Raw genomic sequence first — 19538 nt, forward strand, 5'->3', positions numbered from 1 at the left:
CCGCCTCGCTGCGAACTCTCGCGAGACCTCGGCGCGGGTCACGCGCCTGCGCGCTGCGTCGGCGCAAGGGGAAGGGGCGGGGCGCCCTCCCGAGCCGCCTCACGGCGCCGCCGCCATCTTGTTCCGCGGCCGCTGGGCGCTCGCCGGGCTCCCGCCGCCCCCCCCCCCCTTCCTCCTCCGTGTCCCTCCCGCCGCCCGCCAGCCGGGCCCGGGGGCAGCGCGGGCCCCCTGGGCGCGGAGGAGGCGCGGAGGTTTCGCGGCGCCCTTGGGGCCGGTGAGTGGCGGGGCGAGGGGCGGGGGGAAGGCGGCGGCGGCGGCTGGCGGAGGGGGCGCGGGGCGGGGGCGGCCCTCAGGGGCTCCCCCCCGCCCCCACCCCGGGCGGCTCCGCTCCGATTGGCCGCGCCGCGCCGCTCCGCGCCCACTGATTGGCTCGCGGGGGTGGAGGCGGGCGAGGGGAGCTCGGCGCTCATTGGCTGCCGCGGGGGAGCGAGGCGCTGGTTGGCTGCCGCGCGCGCGCCGGGCGGGAGGGGAGGGGGCAGGAAGCCGGGGCCGTGCGCGGGGCTGGGGGCGGCGGGGGGGGGGGGGACCGGGAGAGGCGGGGGAGGGGCACCGGGGGTGGGGTGGTGCGCGGTGTTTTTGGCCCTTTCCGTGTCTTTTTGGGGCAGTTTCTGCCCCGGAAGCCTCCCTGGGGGGGTCTCCCAGAGGGAGAGGCTAAAGCCCGGTAACGGCCCGAGGCCTCCCGGTGCGCGGCGTTAGGCCCGGGGGGGTGAGGGGCCTGCAGGCCGCGGCGCTGCCCTGAGGCGGGGCAAGGCCCGAGGGCGGCCCGGGGACAAGAACAGGGCGGGGGCGGGCGGGAGCTGCTCGGGCCCCGGCCCCGGTTCCTCCCCGTTCCCTCCCGGGCCCTGCCGGTGCAGCGCCGCGGGCAGCACGAGGCCGCGGTTGGCAGCTGCCGGGCCGGGGCCCGGGGCCGTGACGGGCTTCGCGGTTGGGATGGAGTCGCAGCCGCCGAGCCCAGCGGGCTGCGGGCACGGGGTTAATCCCCCGGCCCCGCGTCCAGAAATCGGACCTCGAGCTGCCAGCCGTGACTCGCCGCCGTCCCCTCGGCCCCGCTGGGTCCTTTGGCAGGCTGGGCTCTGCCCTGTGTAGACGAGGGGAGGTTTTGGGCCCAGGCTGCTCGGACTGGGGCCGCGTTTGCCGCGTCCTGATGCCGGCCTCCGGGCGTTGGTCAGGGGCAGACGCACCCCGGGGTAACCCCGCTGCCGTCGGGCATCCTCCTGCTGCTCGTGCCTCCGTCAGCAGGGCTCGCCTGGGGCGCTGGCGGGTGCCCGTGACCTTGGGCTGCCGAGCACAGCAGGTGGAGGATGCAGGGGTAGCTGGGAGGAATGTGGAGCTCTGGGCGAAGCAGAGCGCGGCGCCTCGCGGGGCTCCGTACCCCAAGTGGGGACGGGGCGCTGAGGGGGTGCGGCCGGCTCCCGGGCAGCTGCGTGACCTTGAGGCGGGCGCTGGCCCCGCGGTGCCGGCCGGTTCCCCGGTGGCTTCGCGCCTCCGGGAGATGCCCCGTGTTCGGTGCCGTGCGCCTTGTGCCACCCCGGTAACGTCGCTGCCGCTCTCCCCTGAGAGCCCCGCCTGACGGCGCGGGACCGATTGCCTCCCACGCGCCTCCCCGTAGCCTCGTGAGGCACTTGGCGTGGGATTGGGGTGGTTCTGGAGCTCAGCTGCCCGCCGCCACTCCAGAAATCAAATAATAATAATAATTAGTAACAATAACAATAATAATAATAATAATCAGTCGTATTGGTACCCATGTCTGGGCCCGTGTGCTGCCGGGGGGCTGCAGGGCAGCCCCAGTGAGGCAGGGAGCAGCCTGGGAAGCAGCTTTTACTGTGTTTTATTTTATTTATTTTTTATATTTTATTTTCTTTTAATATAATTTTTATATTTTATTTCCGTTCAATTTTATTTTATTTTTATATTCATATTTTATATTGATATTTTTATGTTTGTATTTTTATTTTTTAAATTTTTTAATATATATTTTTGTATTCTATTTATTATATTTATTTAATTTATTAATTTTTGCCCCCCCCCCCCGGCCCTGACCCCGCGCCCCGGGACGCGCCGCTGGAAGGGGCGGGGGGGGATAAGCCCCCCTGAGCGACAGCCGCGCGGGCCAATCGGCGGCCTCGCCCCGCCCCCTCCGCGTGCCTGGCCGGGAGCCGGACGGCCAATAGGAGCCGAGGGGCGGGGTCGCGCCGCCGAGGGGCCGCGGGCGGGCTCCGCTCTGACCCCTGCGCCGCCTCTCAAGGTAACTTGAAAACAGGAAGCGGGCGGCCGGGCTGCGCCGCCGGCGGCAGCCAATGGGAGCGCGGGGCCGCGGCTCCCCCCGGCGGCTCTCAGCCAATGGGCGCGCGCGGCGCGGGCTGGGCGGGCGCAGCAGGGTAGGCTGAGCGGCGGCCCTTAAAGGGGCCGGCGGCCCCGGTGCGGCGGGGACGCGGAGCGGCGGCGGGCAGGGGTCAGCTCAAAGACGAAGCCATGGCGGGCACCACCGGCACCCCCCGCGTCGCGCCGCCGCCGTTCCCTGCGCGGCGGCGATCGGGCCCCGAGCCTCCCGCGGCCCGGTAAGGCGAGCACGGCGGCGGGGGGCGCGGGGCGGGGCGGCGGCGGGGTTGAGGCGGGGGGCGGCGGGGCCCGAGGCCGAGCCCCCGGTGGGGACCGGTGGGGGGGGGTTGCCCGGCCGCGCCCTGCGCCCCCCGGGGCCGGTAACGGGAGGGGGAGGGGGGGCGCGGAGATGGGGGGGGCAGCAACCGGCAGCGCCTTTCCCGGTGCCGCCGCCCAGCCGCGGGGGGGCCCCGCCGGCGGTGTCCGGCCTCCCGGACAGAACCGGAGCATCCCGGTAGAACCGGAGCATCGCGGGGGGGGGGGTGGCGGCGGGGCCGCGGTCCCCCGGTAGGGCCCGCAGCGAGCGGCCGCAGCCCCGCTGTGCGGCTCCCCGCTGAAGGTCACCGGGTGCCGCAGCACGGCCGGGCCGGCGAACGGCTCCCGGGGCCCGGCCGGCGGCAACCGGGGCTTCAGCGGCAGCCCCCGAGCTCCCCCCCCCTCCCCTCCAACCCCCTCCGGGGGCCCCGCGGGCCGGGCCGGGCCCCCGCAGCGGGAGGGGAGCAGCGCCAGGCCGCCCCCTCGGCGGCACCGGTGACCTTGAGGCTGCACGGCCCCCCCGGGGGGAAGGACGAAGTTTGTCGGCGGCACTTCGGCAGGGAATAAATAAAAAAAAAAAAAAAAAAGAGGTGAGGAAACGGCGCTGCGCCCCGGGGCACCGGGGGCACGGGGATCGCCCGCAGGTGGGAACGGACGGGGTTTGCTGCCGGGGGTCGGGGCACGGGGCAGGGGTTCCTCATGGCCTGGTCGTGGATGGGGGTGCCGGGTGCCCTTGCCGCGCCGAACGAGCCCCGTGACGTGCCGCAGGCACTCGCAGCCCTGCTCCCGGGCCTTTTCCTTCCCCACACCTGCCGGTGGTCGGCCTTAAAGCTGCCGCCTTGGGAGCTGGGGGTGCTGGCGCTGCCCGGCACCTTGCTGGAGGCTCGGCAGAGAAACAAGCGCGGGTGCTGAGCCCGCCTGGCACGGCGCCGCCCGCTGCGAGCTGGGGGCTGCCTCTCGGCGCCGGATTCAACCCGGGAGCCCCCCGAGCTGTGGCAGCCCTCGGGCGTCGTTTCGGCTGTCTCAATCCGAATTGAGACCGGCAAACGGCGTCACCTTGTCGCGGGCCGGGCTCTGTGGCTTTCGTTGTGCGGCGCCGGTTTCAGATCCGAGAAGGGCAGAGTGAAACCCCCGTTGCCGTAAGCGGTCTGCTGGCGGCGGTGCTTTCGCCAGGACGCCCCGGTAGCGGCGAGTTCTGCGGCAGGCCGTCGGGCAGAGGCGCAGGACGTGCTGTGGGGATGGAGCTCATCGCCAGCACCGTTCAAGCAGAAAGGAGACGTTTTAAGGTGTTTTTCCTTGAAACGAGGGCGCGCTCGGCTGCTGCGTGCCTTTGAAGGGTAGCAGAAAGCGAGGGGACGTGTGGCTGCCTTCGTGGAAATCAAAAATCCTGCAGAAGTCCTCGTTACGGCCAGCATTAACCACGTTTCACTGCTGGAGCTTGCAGAAGGCAACGCGGGTGTGAGGAAAGGTGCTGCCGGATCTTCACAGGTGAAAAGCAGCAGGAGAGCCACGAAGCTTGGGAAGGGATTTGGTAACAAACTCCGCGAGTTGCTGACTTTCTCGTAGCCCCGTAAGGGAGAGGAAGGTCCCCGTACCCCCCTCGCTCTGCTCGGCGGGGTTGGTGTGCTGCCCGTGCCCCGCTGCGAGCAGGCTCAGGAGCCAGGTTCTTGGTTTTCTTTGAGGGACTTCTCCCTGCTTATTTTTTATGCTGCCTTGGCCGCAAGCAGCAAAGGTTTGGAGGAGGAGTTCCCAGTGGGATGTTCCTGGCGGTGGGCGAGTGGGAAGGAGGTGGCGCCCGCAGGAGGCCACCTTTCAGCCAGAGCAGAGTTCCTTCTTGCTTTGGTTTTAAATCGGACCAGGGTCCTGCGTTTCTGGGATGTCGAGACATCCGCATTCCAGTAGCGTGGGCATGTGAAGCGGTTTCCTAATTCCAGGGCATATCAGGCTGCCGGTGTCGTAAGTGAATTAAATTTGGATGGTTGTCCACTTAAACTCTTCCCTTACCATTTTGGTAAAAAAAAAAAAAATAAAAAAAAATAAAGGGCAATTTACTGTGTGCCTTCGAGTGTCAGAAAACCGTAGCGACTGTTACAAGGGGCACCGGCTGCAGGATCAACCCTCAGGATCGCTGCCAAAGCTCCCCAGGAGCTCCAGGAAGTTTTTTTTGTTGTGTGTTGTGTTTTTTCTTCGCAACAAAAATATTTCTGTGTGCTGAGATCTCACTTGGGGGATTTTCTTCCGCTGCCTCCGGCTTGCTGTCGTGTTCGGTCACTTCCTGGTGAATCGAAGTGGGTCACTTTCAGTCGTCTCCTTCGTTCGCTGAAGGTGACCCAGAAGATTTGCATGTTTATAGCATGGGATCGTTTAAAAACAAGAAGGCCCGCGCGCCCCATCCTGCCTGCCCACTGAGCAGCGTGGGCTGTGCTTCACTGAGGCGAGGTTTTCTGATCTCGGGCGGCAGAAGGCTTGTGCTTGTGTCTACGTCAGTAGTTGTTTTTAATTTTGCAAGATGCCATTTGATGATTTAACTCATAAAATTGAGTAAGGAGGGAAATAGGAACACTGAGCGTCCTGATGACCCTGCAGCCCCTGAAAGCTGTATGCTCACTTAATTTTCTATGAGGCCTAACAAGGTTCTCAGCAGATGTGCCCGGTTACGGCTGGCACAGCCTCTCGCTCTGCTGTAAAGCTTTTGCGAATAACTCACGGTTCTCATTCGTGTTGTGTAGGTTGTATCCGCGGCTGGAGCTGCCGCGGTGCGTTTTTAATCGCGCTTTCTGCCTTGCCCTCTTCCCTCTCCAGCAGCGTGGCGGTGGCCGAGCTTAGAAATGCAGCAGAAGAGCACAGAAAGGTGCGGTGCTCGGGGCCGCGCTCAGCTCGAAGCACGACCTTGCCCTCGGTGTGCCGCAGCCCCCGCGTGTGGGCGCAGCGTCGGGTGACACCCGCCCTCCGATCCAGCTGCTGCCCAGCGAGCACCCGGTTCGGCTTCCTCAGCCACTTAAACCGTGAGGGGTATCGAAAGGCTGAGAAAATGTGAGGGCACTCACAGGACTCGCTGCACAGAAGCTCGTAATTTCATGCGGCGTTATTTATAAATCATTCAGAATATTCCAGGACTGCGGCTTAACGGCAGATTCCCAGGCTGTGTCTGGTCGATCCGTGCTAACCAGGCGTCCTCCTTGCGCTACAAAGCGGTGGAAGAAACGTGTGCGTGATGTGATCAGAACTTCTGTTGCCTAAAATATGGGCAAATCCACCCAAACGCCAGGTGAGACCCCGCTCATAGCACCCAAAATGCTGCCATGGAGCAGCTTTGGGGAGCCATTGGGACTTTAAGGGGTACCTGGCTGTTGGTGGATGCCGAGCAGGTGCCCCAAAAGCTGAAAGCAGGCACTGGGCTACAAAATATTCGAAGGGCTTTCTCAACATGAAGCCTTTCACTTTAACGCTGCTGGTGCCAAAACAGTGCCAATGGTTCTGGAAATATTTTTGCTTGACTTCAGCTTCGGGTTATTAGTATGCCGCGTGCCTTCGTGTCGTATACGTCCGGCTGTGCGACAAGCACGTGTGTTCGGTGAGTGCCTGCTGGTGCCGCGGCGTGAAACGTCATCCCCGGAAAGTACGGCTCTGGTGAGATGCCGAGAGCAAGGAGCTGCTCCACGTTTCCCCCCAGTGTGCTCCGTGATGGTGCAGACGCAGCTCTTGAATGCCGAGGCAGTGTAAAACTTGGTGAGGTGAGCTTGTTGTCACGTTTTCCGTGGCATCCCCGTTAAGACTACGGGTAAAGGGGAGCAAACAAAATGTACGTGCTCCAGGAGCGGGAGGCGCATCGTGAGGCGCGTGGCTTGTAAGATCTTTTAAAGGAACGAGGCTGCAGTACGGTTTTGCTCGAGGTTCCTTGAGGTCTGAGGCTCTGAAGCGAAGCACCCGATCTGCAGCCTTGTTCTGGTGCGTGCCAACTGCGTTGTTGTGTGAAGCAGACTCGCCTAACTCGAACGCTCTTCACTTAAAAGAGCTTTTCCATTTCTGCTGGATGTTTAATTTAGGAGCTGGAGAGCCAGCAGGGTTCATCGTAGACACTTGTTATTATTTGTCTGGGAATTTTCTTCCTTTGCTTCTTGCTCTGTGTGCCTGCCTGCCAAAATTGCGCTGCGAAGGGCAACTATTTAATAATGTTTAACTGTTGAAATACCAAATATCAAGTGTGACCCTTGTGCTCTTTCAGTCAAAGAAGAAAGGAAAGTAAAATAACCAGTGCAAACAGCAATTCAGATTATTTTGTTTGCTTTAACTTTTAAAAGAAAACTAGTCCGGCGTTGGGTTTTTTTTTTTTGGTGGTTTAATATTTGCAGCCTCTATTTTGGCTTGGTGCAGCGCCGTGGCGAGGCCAGCTCGCAATTTGTAGTGTGGTTTCTGTGCCATGCCATCCTTCTCGTGGCTTTCTCGTACAAGCCTCGGGTGTATTTATGTGCAGGCACAAAACCCTGCCCAGAATTAAAAATAGCCTGTGTGTGTCTTCGGTCTTTCTGTGCACGATTTAATGAGGACTGCCACCGGGCAGGGGGCTTTTAGCAGTGCTGTTAGGTACTTGGTGCGTTGCAAAGAGAAACCTCAGGTTTTATAAAAGTGGGCACAATTCCTGGGATTTTTGTTCTCCTGAAGGAGCGAAGCCAACTGACAATGGCCTGCCTGAGGCTGCCGCGTCCCATTGTGTGCCGTAGCGATTGCCTTTACCTGCTGGGTCACGCCGCCTCCTGCATGAAGGTACGGAGCTCACCACGTTTTCTCTGGGTGCTGTAGGCTATTCCCTCGTCCCGTGTCCCCGAAGCAGTTTGCAGCGGCGGTTCTCGTTCCTGCCGAGCCTGCCCAGCCAGCGCTGCGTCCGGCGGGAGGTTTGGGCTTGGTGGTGCTTTGGTGCAGCTCTCTGCAAGATCCGGGCTGTAATTCCATATCGAACCCGGTATCGGAGAGGTTATCGGGGCAGTTTCTGCTTCGCATGAATGAATTCAGGTTGGTTCCTCGCGCTTGCCGCCTCCCGCAGGGAGGAGCAGGATTGGTGCTGGGGTTGGAGAGGGCGCAGGGGTGGCAGCAGCAAAAGCCCCAAAGCCCCACGGTGCTGCTGGTGGCGGCAGGTGGGCAGCGGGTGTCGCAAAGCAGGTTTGGCCCCGCTGGCTGCCGACGCAGCGTGGTGGGTTCAGGGAGCTGTGTTGGAGGTGGCGATCCGGGCTCCTCTCCTCGGCTTTGCAGCTCCTTTGGGCTTAAAATCAAATGCTGTGCCTCGGAGGAATGAGACCAGAAGTAACGTGTTGGAGGCATTAGGGAGTTAGCGTTCAAACGGTGCTTTGAAGATAAAATATGTACTGCTAAGCGCTCCGAGAAGAAAGGGCTGGAAGACACCTGAAGAGGTCATCCTGTTTATGCTGCTGCCCCAAGGCAAGATCAACTGGACGTGAGCCCTTCCTGACTTGTTTGTGCAACCTTCTCTTAAAAACCTTAGGCAAGAAGTACTCGGTACCCTCCACAGGTAATTTAGTCCGGGATTTGACTCTCCTGACCGCCAGAGAAATCTACAAGTGTGCACCTTGTCCGGCGCCCTGGAATGATCCTCCCGTCAGCCGGGACCAGCGGGCTGGGGTCCCAGCTGTGCGCAGGGACTGTGTGCGTAATACAGCAGAAGGGAGAGGTTGGAAATAAAGCTGAGGAGTTGCAGAAGCTTCTTGTGACGGCGCGCTGGGAGGAAGCACTTGGATTTTGAAGTGTGTTGGTTTTGCAGAAAGCCTCTTGGATTTGCTTTGAAAGTTAAAAGTTTGTGTTTTCGTCCAGAGCGGGGCTTCAGAACCTTGTAAGCTTCTCCCACTACCCGAAAGGCTGCCGGAGATATTTCCTGTCTTACAGGAGCAGAAGAGAGTTCCTGTATCTTTGGGGTAAACGATTTTGGCCCATATTTTAGCATTAACTTTATTTGTAATTTGTTACCCGTGTGTAACGATAGCAGTTCTTACACTGTAATGACAGCAGCATCACCGCTGTGACGTGCTGAAGTAACTGTGGTGTACTTGTAGTGGCACCGTCAATTTTGTGTTATCTTCTGAGCGTTTTCCACATCGTAACGGTGAGGTGGAGCTGGACCGCTTCGTCTATGGCTGGAATTCAAGGATTGTGGCCTGAGGGTTTCGTGTACGGTGAAAGCAGCTAAATAAATTTGTACCCGTAAGGTGGGAGTTGATCGGTTTTACAAAGCACCCTGCTTTCTCCAGAGCTGCCTTCAAATGAGGCGAAGGTGGATGTAGGTCGGGATGGATGTACGATGGGAAGGCAGTTCTAGGACAATCCCATGTAGGCGTTGGCCATGATGGATGTTGCCCCAAGCTTATCTGAAAAAAAATCATCATAAAATGCAGCGATTTAACAAGGTGCTGGGATCCGACTACTTAGTTAACGTAAGCTTGATCAGTAAATACATTGTAAGGCCGCAGGGGGCAAAAACAACAAAGAAGAAACATGGGATGGTTAAGGGGATCCGAAGGAGATTGAGGCTGAAGGTCAGAGGCTGCTTAGGCCAGCTGGGGTAAATGAGGGGAGTGGTTTTAGGGGAAGAAGCCCTGGTCCCGTTGCCCATGCGCCCTGGCAGATCCCAGTGCTGGCACAGGGGAGGGAACGCGCTGCTGCCTTCTGCTGCCAGCGCTCTGTTTCTCCCGTTCTAAGCGTTCATCAAATCCGTTCAGCTTCTGGTGAAGTTTGTTTCCTGTTGTAGTCAGAGCTATGAGCAAGCTGGAGTGCGCGTGCCACAGAGTGAAATGGTGCTGGCACTGCTGCGTTTTGATCGCTCAGCCTTAAACGTGTCGGTGTGTGAGGTGCTCTGATCCCGCACCGCAGCAGAAGCTGTGCGCATCTTGGTGGCGGTAACGTCTGCTTCCTTACCTGGTGGGCTTCTGCCTCCTTTTTGTTACGGTGTGGAATACTGGTTTTCGTTCACAGCGGATCTGGTTTCCAAACCCTGCTATATATAGCTCCTTGAATGTGGTTTCCCCCGGCGTCCCCCCATGCCCTCGTTCAGGCAGTGTTTTCTAGGCAAGGTCTCTTCTCTGCTGCCTCGTTGACGTGTCGGAACTGGAGGCTCGGCTGGATGCGCATGCTGAAAGGATTCAGGATTCCCCCTTTCGGAAGGCACTTGGCACGTGGGAGAGGTGGCAGCACACACCGGCCTGGCGGTCTCCAAGCCCAGTTCCCAGGGTGCACATCCGCTGGTTTTTCTCATGGAATTGCTCAAAACATCGAGACCCAGAAGCTCGCCTGTCCTAGCCCCTGACCCCGGCACACTGGGCTTGGGCCTTTCCTTTTGCCTCAGCAGGGCCAGACACCAACCTCAGCAGCAATCCTCCCATCTGCTGCAGCTCCTTGTCTTTTTTTTACGCCTCCGCAGCAAGGCTTCAAGCTTGGTCTGCTCGGCTCGTGCCACCGGGGGCAGCCCGTGGCTCTTCAGCAGGATTTGGTAGGAGCAAATTTAGTAGGATTTGGGGCTGCAGCGCCGTGTTTCCTAGCTGGGGAGCTCCCTGCTGAGCAGGACTCGCTGTCGGGTGCCCATCCGCGGTGGTGTTCCCTGTGGCCACGAGGATGTCTCATTTTCATGGCACTCCCGTTGCTGTGTCAGAAGCCAGGTGCGTCCCTGTGGTGTGTCGGCACAGCCCTCGCCGCTTTGCTAACCAAAGCTGGAGCTGTGATGGACGGGAGGTGCAGAAATCGGTACGGCAGCATCCATGGCGCTGGTTTGGCAGAAATATCTGCCCGCCTGTGGTGTCAACTCTGCTGTCACCGTGGGTCAAATTTCCCAACTACATCATTAGTTAAAACCATTTCAGGTAACTGCACAGGCAAGGCCTGCAGAGTCAGGAAGAAGAAGCAGCTGTTGATCTCGAACAATATTTTTATACCCCCAAAGCAGGTAAAAGTAACTCTGTTGTTGTTGCTCTGGCACCTGTGTATTTCCAGCCGTGCGGTGTACTTGAGCTCCTGGGCCTTTGTCTGGGGAACACGCGGCTCGGAGTTGTAAGTGCGATAAATTTGGTCTTATTTCACGAAGGGAGGCTCGGCCGTGAATTTGAAAATACCTGCGTTGCCTTGGGTGGGTCCTGAAGCAGAGAAAAATCAAGGCGCGGTGTCTGTGGGAGCAGCTGTAGGCCATCGGTGTGACTTCTCAAAGGTTTCTTTTAAAATCCGTTTGCGAGGGGCTCGACGTCGTGCGCAGGGACAGCCTCAGCACGGCTTCACCTGCTGCGGTTGTCGCCAACGCCATCGGTTGTTGTCGTGGCCCATCTCAAACCCCATTCATGTTTTGCATTTTACATTCCGCCGCTCCTTCGAGCCAGGGCTGCGGATCGCCGTAACTGCGCTAACGAGAGCGGTATCTCGCAGAGGGTGCTGCTGCGTGGCTTTGTCATCCATCGAAGGCTCTTCCTTTGCATTTAAAGGATTGCGTTGCTAAACTCCCGTGAAATTGTGTATGTTCTTCTTGTGAAACTGGTTCTTGGTTGCTAGATTGTTCCTCCTGCTCCTGGCAGGATCAGGTGTCTGCCTCTTGCTGCTACACGGAGCTCATTCTTCAGATATGCAAGTGCGGCTCTGCACATTTTACTTTTTAATCAAGGGACAGGCTCCCAAAACAACGCTACAGTTCTGCGGGCACATCGGGCCGAACGTATCGCAGGGTGCTGGACTGAGTGTTTATTCTAGATAATCGCTTTTCAGCTCTGCGGCTCTACGTTTAATTCTTCAGACTGCCGGGCTCGGTTTTTGCTGGGCGCTGTGACGTTGTTTTCTTGCTCTTTGCTATTAAAGGTGGTATATTTAAAAAATAAAAAGAAAAAAAATATAAAAAAGGAACTGAACTGCCTCTTTTCCTTTTCTGTAACGCCACTTCTTTATATAGCCTTTTTGGTGAATTCTGCGTGCTAGCAGATGATGTAAACCCAAGTGCATCTTAAAGAGGAGTGTGGTTTTTCGGGGAGGTGGCGGCGGCGGTTCTAAGCACTCTGTGGAGGTGGTCATTCTATATTTGAATGGTGGTAAAATCTTGCGGGGGGGCTTTTTTTTTTCTTTTTTTTTTTTTGCAGTGGCATTTTTCAGAAATATTTGTAGCTGTAATTGAAGGATGTTGAAGCAAAGCGTTTGTCCGAATTTCCATCTCGTTGCTTTTCAGCCTCTTCCTTCAGATCTAGCCGTCTTTTTGGGGCCTCTGGATGGATCGTGCCTCTGCATAAAGCGGGCTCTTTCCCATAAAGCTGGTCCTGGGAATGTGACTGCTATGCAAAGAACCCGACGTCTCTGCTACCACCACAGGCCCGCGGTTCTCGATGGCCTTCTGGAGTTGGTGCCTCCTTCCCTGCCAGCCTCGGGGCTTTTCAGCGCTCCCCTCTGGCGCTCGCGGTTTGCATTTGAGGCATTTGAATGAATTTCATTCCGGTCTGCTCTCCGCCCAGCAAATTTGGCTCGGCTGATTTCAGTTGGGGGCAGCCTGGGACTGACTTGAAAGGAGGCAGGTCGAAGCGGGGCCGAGCTCTCCTCCGCTCCCCTTCCCCAGCTCGCCCAGGGACGTTCAGCGGCCGTCGGCTCCTGCCCTGCTGCCTCTGCTGGGCTCTTCCCAGCCGCTGGTTTTCCAGCCGAACACCTCCAGGTGCTCGCTGCGGGTGGAACTGCGAGGTCAGAGCTCTGGGCTTTATTCGTGGTCGTGCTGTGGCTCGGGTTTTCAGTACAAGCTTCCTGCTGGAGCATGCAGATCGTAGGCATCCCAGGTGAGACAGCTCCGTCGAGTGCTTCCCCCTTCCCGCGGCACTACAGAAAGCCCAACGAGGATCTCGTGTAAAAGAAAACAGCCGTGGACGCCGGCGGTGTCCTCATGGTTGCTTTGTGCTCCTGCGAAGTGAGCTTCTTAAGCGCGTCAGCTGCCCCAGGATTTTGCAAGTTCAGTGTTTGTGGAAGGTGTTGTGCTCCGGTGAGCAGAAGAGCTCGAATTGCCGAGTGCGGATGGCGTGGCTCTGGGACGTGCTGGCTGCTGGGCTCTGGGAGCACCTCCGGGCGGTTTGGGGCCAGGCCTCAGCATTTCGGCCTTCAGCTTCTTTTTTCCTGAGTCTGGAAACAAAATGCTCGCCTTCACGGGGCGTATTCCAGGCTGTGCCAATGGGGCATGTGCTGTCAGAGCAGCTGTATCCCAGCCCCTCCTTTCTTATGCCCTTGTTTCTTACCCTAAATGTGTTTTGTGGGACTTGGGCCTAGGGCTTTGCTTGTTTTCCTGTGCCTCAGTCAGCACCACGAGCAGTTTCCCCCTGGGTGAAGGAACTTTCCTAACTGCACGAATGTTTTCGTTATTCAAGTTGGTTCCACGGAGCCAACGCTGTAGGTTTGCGTGAAATGTTGGGTATTTCGTTTTTCTTCAGTCTTCCTCTAATGGCATCCTCCAAGTCATTTATGCATCTGTCTATGTCCTAATGTGGGCTTATTTCTGGAGTAGTGTTTTGAGTAGTTTTAACATGCTCAGGCTTTTATTTTGGTGTCTATAGGTATTTTTTCTATAAGTTTTTCCAGAAAAATCACCCTATTGGCGATTCTTGGTGCTACTCTTGCTCAATTTCCTGACAATCCTCTTCAGCAGTCACCTGAGGCTCAGCTGTCCCTTGGTCACGCATCGGGCTGTTCGTTCTGCCTTCTGAAATCAGGCCTGGGTCTGCTTGAAAGATAGCAATTTTTTGGATTAATCGAGAGGATTTCCGAATTATAGGTGATTAGATGAAACCGTTTCTAGCTCTTCTTCATAAGTTTGGCTGAATACAACAGAGGCATGTATTTAATCCACATATTTAATTACCCTTTGTGTGTGGTGGGGGGTACGGCTGCGATGATGCTGGCATTTTCTTCCCCTCTGCTCCATTAGCTTTTGTTCCTTTTCTTTAACCTGTTGCTTCCGAGGGTTTTGTAGAGCATTGTACTCCGGCAGAGCGTTTAAGTGGGTTGAACGCAAGTCATTTGTATTTCTGAATAAAGCCTTGAAAAGTGATTTGGCTTGTCATCGGGATGATTCGCATCCCCAGTTGCAGAAAAGCCCCTGTCTAGTGTTAGTGTTGAAATATTGCCAGTACAGAGCAGATCTGAAGCATTAGCTTTTATTTATCTGCCTAAACTAGGCTTTGTCTGTATTTGACACTGCAGATCAAGGGGGGGAAATCAAGTGCCAATTTAAAATTTTCAGTAGAATATTTATCTCCCTGTATTTTCTTATAAATACTTGAAATATCTTAGTTTGTGGGCGGGTAGTATTGTCATGCAAATAGTTGTGGAAGAGTCATCAAGTAGCTTGTCAGCCGCTGATTTCCGTAGGAGCCTTGCCTGCCGTCCTTCCTCTCTTGAACTCTTGCCTCGAGGCTGAAAATACGATCTTCTGCGCTCCTCCTTGTCATCCTTCCCAGGTTAATTAAAGAAAAATGCAACTCTTCGTAGACTCTGCCTTGGAAAGCGTAGGCTGCGGAAGGTGCTGAGCTAATTAATCGTCCAGCGTTCGTCTCTGATCCGCTGACGGGACTTCGTGGATCGCCTTCGCTTTGGACTTTAGCTTTTGCCGTTGCGTGGTGGTGCACAGCTGTCTGGGTCTCGTGATCTTTACAGAAAAGGTAACGCCGCCGCTCCCCTTACGGCCGCTGCAGGCTGTGCAGAGATGCCTCGTTTGTTCACAGCGTGTTCGGGGGGGCCTCAGAGCTGCTCCGGGTGGCCCCGGGAGCGTTTAACGCCAGTAACCCACGGGCTCCTCGCTGCCGCTCGCTAGAGAAGCACGCGGTGACTCTTCTGGCGTTCATCACAACGCCTCTGTGCATGGGAGGTGCCAGCCCTGTCCCGCGGGGCTCTGCTCCTCGGCCCGTCCTGGATATAAGTGTGTGTTGGGCACATCTGCCCGCTGCGCGGCCCCTCGGGAATCTTGCTGGAGCCAGGATCCTGCCGGTGCGTTAAAAACAGTGCAGATCCACCGAACCGGACACCTTTCAAACAGGCACAGAAGAAACTGTTTAATTACAGTTTTTAGAAGTAATATCAGGCTGACGTTGACGTTCTGGCTTCACCTTGAGGGGAGTTTGGTGCCGCGTCCCGCGCTGTTGTTGGCTGCAGCAAGCACCAGAATAAATGCTTGTACAGCAGGTGAGCACCGGAGTGTGAGCTGTGGCTGGGCACGGTCGTGGTCTGTAACTCCTTGCGGAGAGGCAGAGCTCGAAGAGGGAATCAGGAGCCTGTTTCTGCTTTCAGTTCCTTTTCTTTTTTTATATGTTCTTTTTTAGTCTTTGGAAAAATAAATAAAATCAAATAAAAACACTTGCAGAGGCTGTGAGTATCTTTTACATTGTTGCTGGAACCTGCACTGGCATATTTTACTTTGCCAATTTTCCTGGCAATTAGCCAGGCTGGCCCTTTTCCTGTACTCCTGGGATTCGGAGGGGATCTCTGCGTGCGTGCCTTTGACTCCTGCATCCCTCCCTCAGTGCTAACGCTTTCCCCTTTTTCTCCCAGTTACCAGCATGTCCACAGATGGCGGCTTCGGTACAGCTGGCAACAGCGATGCCCAGCAAAGCCTCCAGTCCTTCTGGCCACGGGTCATGGAGGAGATCCGCAACCTCACAGTGGTAAGCGTCTCCACCAGTTGTGCCGTTTCTGAAGGATAAGCCTCTGTTTGGACGTGTTCCTGCTGCTTGTGGGATCCAGCAGGGCTGGCTGTTTACACGCTGCGAGGTGGCCCTAAAAGCTGATCATCGTCCAGCCGGGTTTTTGACTGTTTGCTACAACTCTCAGAACCTGAGACAGGCACTGGATGTAGCTGATGCACGGCGTGACGAGCTGTAATCATCACACGTTCAGCTCCTTCTGGACAGGTATTTAGGTAGCTGCTCAGCCATTTTAGCCAGCGGGAGATCGAGGGATCTGAGGCCATACCTCACGCTGTAGGCAGGCTGTTTTACTGCTGTTCAAACTCAGCAATATAAAATCTGTGACAAGCATTACTTCCATGTAAGGATATCCTTACCAAAATACAGCTCTTAATCCTCCCCACCCCCGTTATGAATTCAAACATCTGGCTATTGGCAGACAGTTACAATTTTGTGAATGAATTTTTGGGTTTAGACTTCTGTATGCAACTGTCGTGCCCTCTTTCAGTAAAGTCTCCTTTGACAAGCCTGAAGTCTTGAAACTCCCTTGAATGCCAAGCGCATCATCATCACATGCTTTATTAATTTAAAGGCGTTTGATTAAGAAAAATCGCGTATAGGTTGAGAATAAGAATTGGACTAAGTAGCTTCTTTTTTTTTCCATCCCCAAAAGAGATGTGCCTGAGAACAAGGGCATATAATAAAAATGACTTTTTGAGAGAGATTGGTAGATCACTGTGATACAGTGGTCCTGAAAGCACGCTGCCGTGCGTTTAATGTGACTGCAAACAAAAGAACTCCAGTGGAAGACGGGCTGTTCAAAGTGAAAACCCCAATCAAGGAGTTTGAAGATAAGCTGCTTTTTTTCAGCCCGGGTGCGGATAGTTGATTAAAGAAACAGATGTAGAATTTTGTATGCATAACCAGAATTAATTACTTTCCTCTTTCAGTGCAGTGAATTCTTGTGTTCGAGAGCTGTAGTTTGTCTTCATCTCCACATGAAAGGGGTTTATTCTGGAGCTTATCAAGTATGGGCAGCTTAATTTTTAACTGCTGCATGAATCTATTTATTGCATCGCAAGGTAGTAAGCCCCTGAAAATTAGCTGAGGACACTGAAGGGGAGATGGCGAGGAAAAGGGATAACAGCAGCGTAATCAAATCCTGATTTTTTTTTTTTTGTGCATCTTATTGAAAGTGCTCCCGTGTAAGTACCCTTGGAGCTTGTCTGCTTGTACTGTGTAGTAGAGGTCAGAGCAGCTCTTTGATGGAAAAGCCTGCTCTGCTCGCCTGCTTTTCACAGTTCTCTCTGGCTCTGTGCACTTGCCAGGTGCCACCACTAGCTGGAATTCAGGGGAGGAAAGAAGGGCGCTGCTTTATAAGAACAAACCAGAGGTCCCTGTTCTCTGCCCCGCAGGACAAAAGGGACTATAGCCTGGTCTTGGAGAAATAGGAGACGGGACTGGGCTGAAACCAGCGCTTCAGCTCCACAGTGAGTTAGAAGTGGCCTGTGAAAACATCGAGACCTAATTTGGAAAAAAGAAAAGATGAAGAATTGGTGCCTGAAGTTTGTTGTGCTGGGCAGTAGCCAGTAGTGGTCATGCTTCCCTTCACCATGGGACTTGCGTATTAATTTTGATTTATGTGACGTTTGCCCGTCAGCCTTAAAGGAATAAAGGAGCCTTAAATTTCTGTAATTTCTCTCACTGTCTCTTTTCTCTAATGATTTTAATAGCATCGTACCTTGTGCAATGCACTTGTAAGTGCAAGTGTCTACTTGCAGCTCTGCTGTTCGTGGAAGTTAAATGCTTAGCACCATTAAGAGTCTTACAAATTAGGAATTTTGTCTTCATCTTTCTTTGAGGCTTGCCCAAACCTCACGGGGCTCTTTAAAAGGGAATGAGCTTAAGAAAATAAACTCCAGAAAACCTTTGGGATATTTTTTCATGCCCTAGCAACCTCTTAAGTTGTTTATGTGGCGGTTACTGGTTGGAAGTGCCACCCCGAGCACGCCGTGCGTTCGAGCACCGGGCCCAGCCCTGGCTGCTCTCTTCTCCCATTGCCCCAGGTCCTTCCAAAACACCACCCCTGCCCTGCTGCTGCCAGCAGCACCACATTCGCACTTCTTTCCAGAGCAAGGGCAGACTTCTTTATTTATATATATATATATATATACACGTACACAGCCCTAAAATATAATTTTTTATATCTAAATTAAATAAAATACCCCCTGCTGGAGCGCTGGCTGGGCCATGTACAGCTTCCATATTTTGTTTCAATAGAGAACAGCATTTTCAGCATTTTTTTCCCTCTTTTGTTTCACTAACATGTCTTGCAGTGCTTTCTTCCCCAGAGAAATGAGTTTCCTTTTATTTCTTTTGACATTCTTGTAAAGAAGGGAAGATGTTTTTGAGAAGCCCTTTGTGGGCAGGGATTCTGCATTCCTGATGCAGGGGTACGTAGCCTCGGCCTTTATCCCTCGTTTAAGGGACTGCTGTTAGCAACACTGCATTTTTTTTATTCCTCTGTATCCTCGGAGAGGGGAGACCACGGCCTGTAGTGAAGCTCAGCAGCTTCCCTCACCCTGAGAGGGAGGTGTTGGTGCCTCCTTCCACGCTCGGTGGCATCTCTGTTGCTGCACACGCCGAGTACGTGCTCGCAGCTGAGCGGAGCAGGATGATTGATTACAGTGACAGCCTTCTCTCTCTCCGTCTCTTAAACCATCATTACGCCATTTTGAGTCAGCGGTTCTTTTTTTGCTGGAGGATTGCAAGAAATCCATCTAAAAACGGGAACGGAAGAGGTTTTTGAACAAGGTTCTTGCGGACGTTTTTGACGCCAGGACCTGTATCGGGCAACAGCGAAGAGCAAGTAAAGCAAAGATTTCATCCTGTGGCCCCACAGAGCTCTTGTTTGCCTTCATTTTCTCAAGTGGCTTTTTGCAAATTCCATTGCTTTCTGGGTCCTAAGACACCTAATTGAATTAGTTGCTTCAAATACACATTTCTGCCTCTATTTATAACATCAGAAACATTCTGTTCTGCAGAATGACTTCAACTTTGAGGTGAAATTGTAAGTGCAAGTGTCTGACAGAAGACTGAAGTACAACTGTACCAGTATAAAACACAGAAAAACAGATGAGAATGCTTGGATCTGCAGAGAAACTGCCATCCCTCAAAGCAAATAAGTTATTTTTATCTAGTTTTAGCCAGTTTAGTTTTGGACAATACAGATTTATTTTAACATTTCTTTCTTTTGTTTTCAGTTAAGTATCGCTAAAGAGTCTCTCAAATCTGAATCTCTCCGCAGAAAGACTTCCGAGTTCAAGAGCTGCCCCTGGCTCGTATTAAGAAGATAATGAAACTAGATGAAGATGTGAAGGTACAATCATGGGGTTTTTTCTTAGGTGTTTATGACCCTTTTGGTGGATGTTGTAGCTATAATTCCTTGCAATTCATTACTTGTTATTGTGTATAGTTATTTTTAAAGCACATTATAGAACAATTGCCTGGGATGCAGTATCAGCTGGCCTAGTATAATTAAACTGAACTGGGAAAGCGGAGTCGTTTGGGATCTTTGCTTAAGACTTCTGCAGTTGTGCTCTCTTCTGTTAAATAGCGATTTACTGCATCATTCTGGGCATTTTCTCTTTCATTTTTTTCTCTAGTGCTTAACTGTTTTTTCTTGTGTTTCCTCCTTATTTTTCTCAACGCTCTTTCACAAAGCTGTAGGGTGTTTAACATGAAGTGATACCACGTAAATGTGTGATACGCTGTTCTGTGGAAAAATCAGTAATAATTTAGGTAGATAACATGGGTTTGATACCAGTATTTGAGCTGAACCCTTGACATCTGACTGATGAAGATAACACGTGAGTTGACTGATGAAAACTTAGCATAAAAAGAAAAGAGGAAGGAGTCACCTGTGGGGTATTGGTGCTTGCACTGCTCCCGTCCTCCCTGTTTTCTAAACTGGAGAACTGTCAGACGTGTCTCTCCTAAGAGAGAAGAGAACGGTTTGCACTTTCTTATTGTTTTTCTCAACGTGACACCATCCTTCTCGTAGGACAACCTTTAACGTTTAAAGGACATTCAGGAAAAAGGTGTGTGTTGTCCTCCTGTACAAGGGAGCTATTCATTCGGCCTGTAACCGGAATGAACCCAAGCCGC

The 19538-nt window shown here is 54.3% G+C and overlaps 1 protein-coding gene across 19 annotated transcripts in view; it reads left to right on the plus strand.

The window, feature by feature from the left end:
- The first annotated feature begins 64 nt into the window (after nt 1–64).
- NFYC (nuclear transcription factor Y subunit gamma) overlaps nt 65–19538 on the plus strand; it is a 33824-nt gene continuing 14350 nt past the window's right edge. For 6 of the 19 annotated variants that reach the window (XM_083809860.1, XM_083809850.1, XM_083809862.1 and 3 more), the window contains exons 1-3: nt 70–274; nt 15238–15350; nt 18679–18750. In XM_083809860.1, coding sequence (XP_083665986.1) covers nt 15246–15350; nt 18679–18750 — 177 coding nt within the window. In that variant the 5' untranslated portion in view covers nt 70–274; nt 15238–15245. Of the gene's footprint in view, nt 275–2283; nt 2306–2420; nt 2619–14150; nt 14352–15237; nt 15597–18678; nt 18751–19538 lie in introns of those variants that run through there. The other 13 variants (XM_083809858.1, XM_083809863.1, XM_083809859.1 and 10 more) reach the window with 12 other exon arrangements.

Source organism: Anser anser, assembly GCF_964211835.1.
Source record: "Anser anser genome assembly, chromosome: 24".
NCBI classification, from domain to species: domain Eukaryota; kingdom Metazoa; phylum Chordata; class Aves; order Anseriformes; family Anatidae; genus Anser; species Anser anser.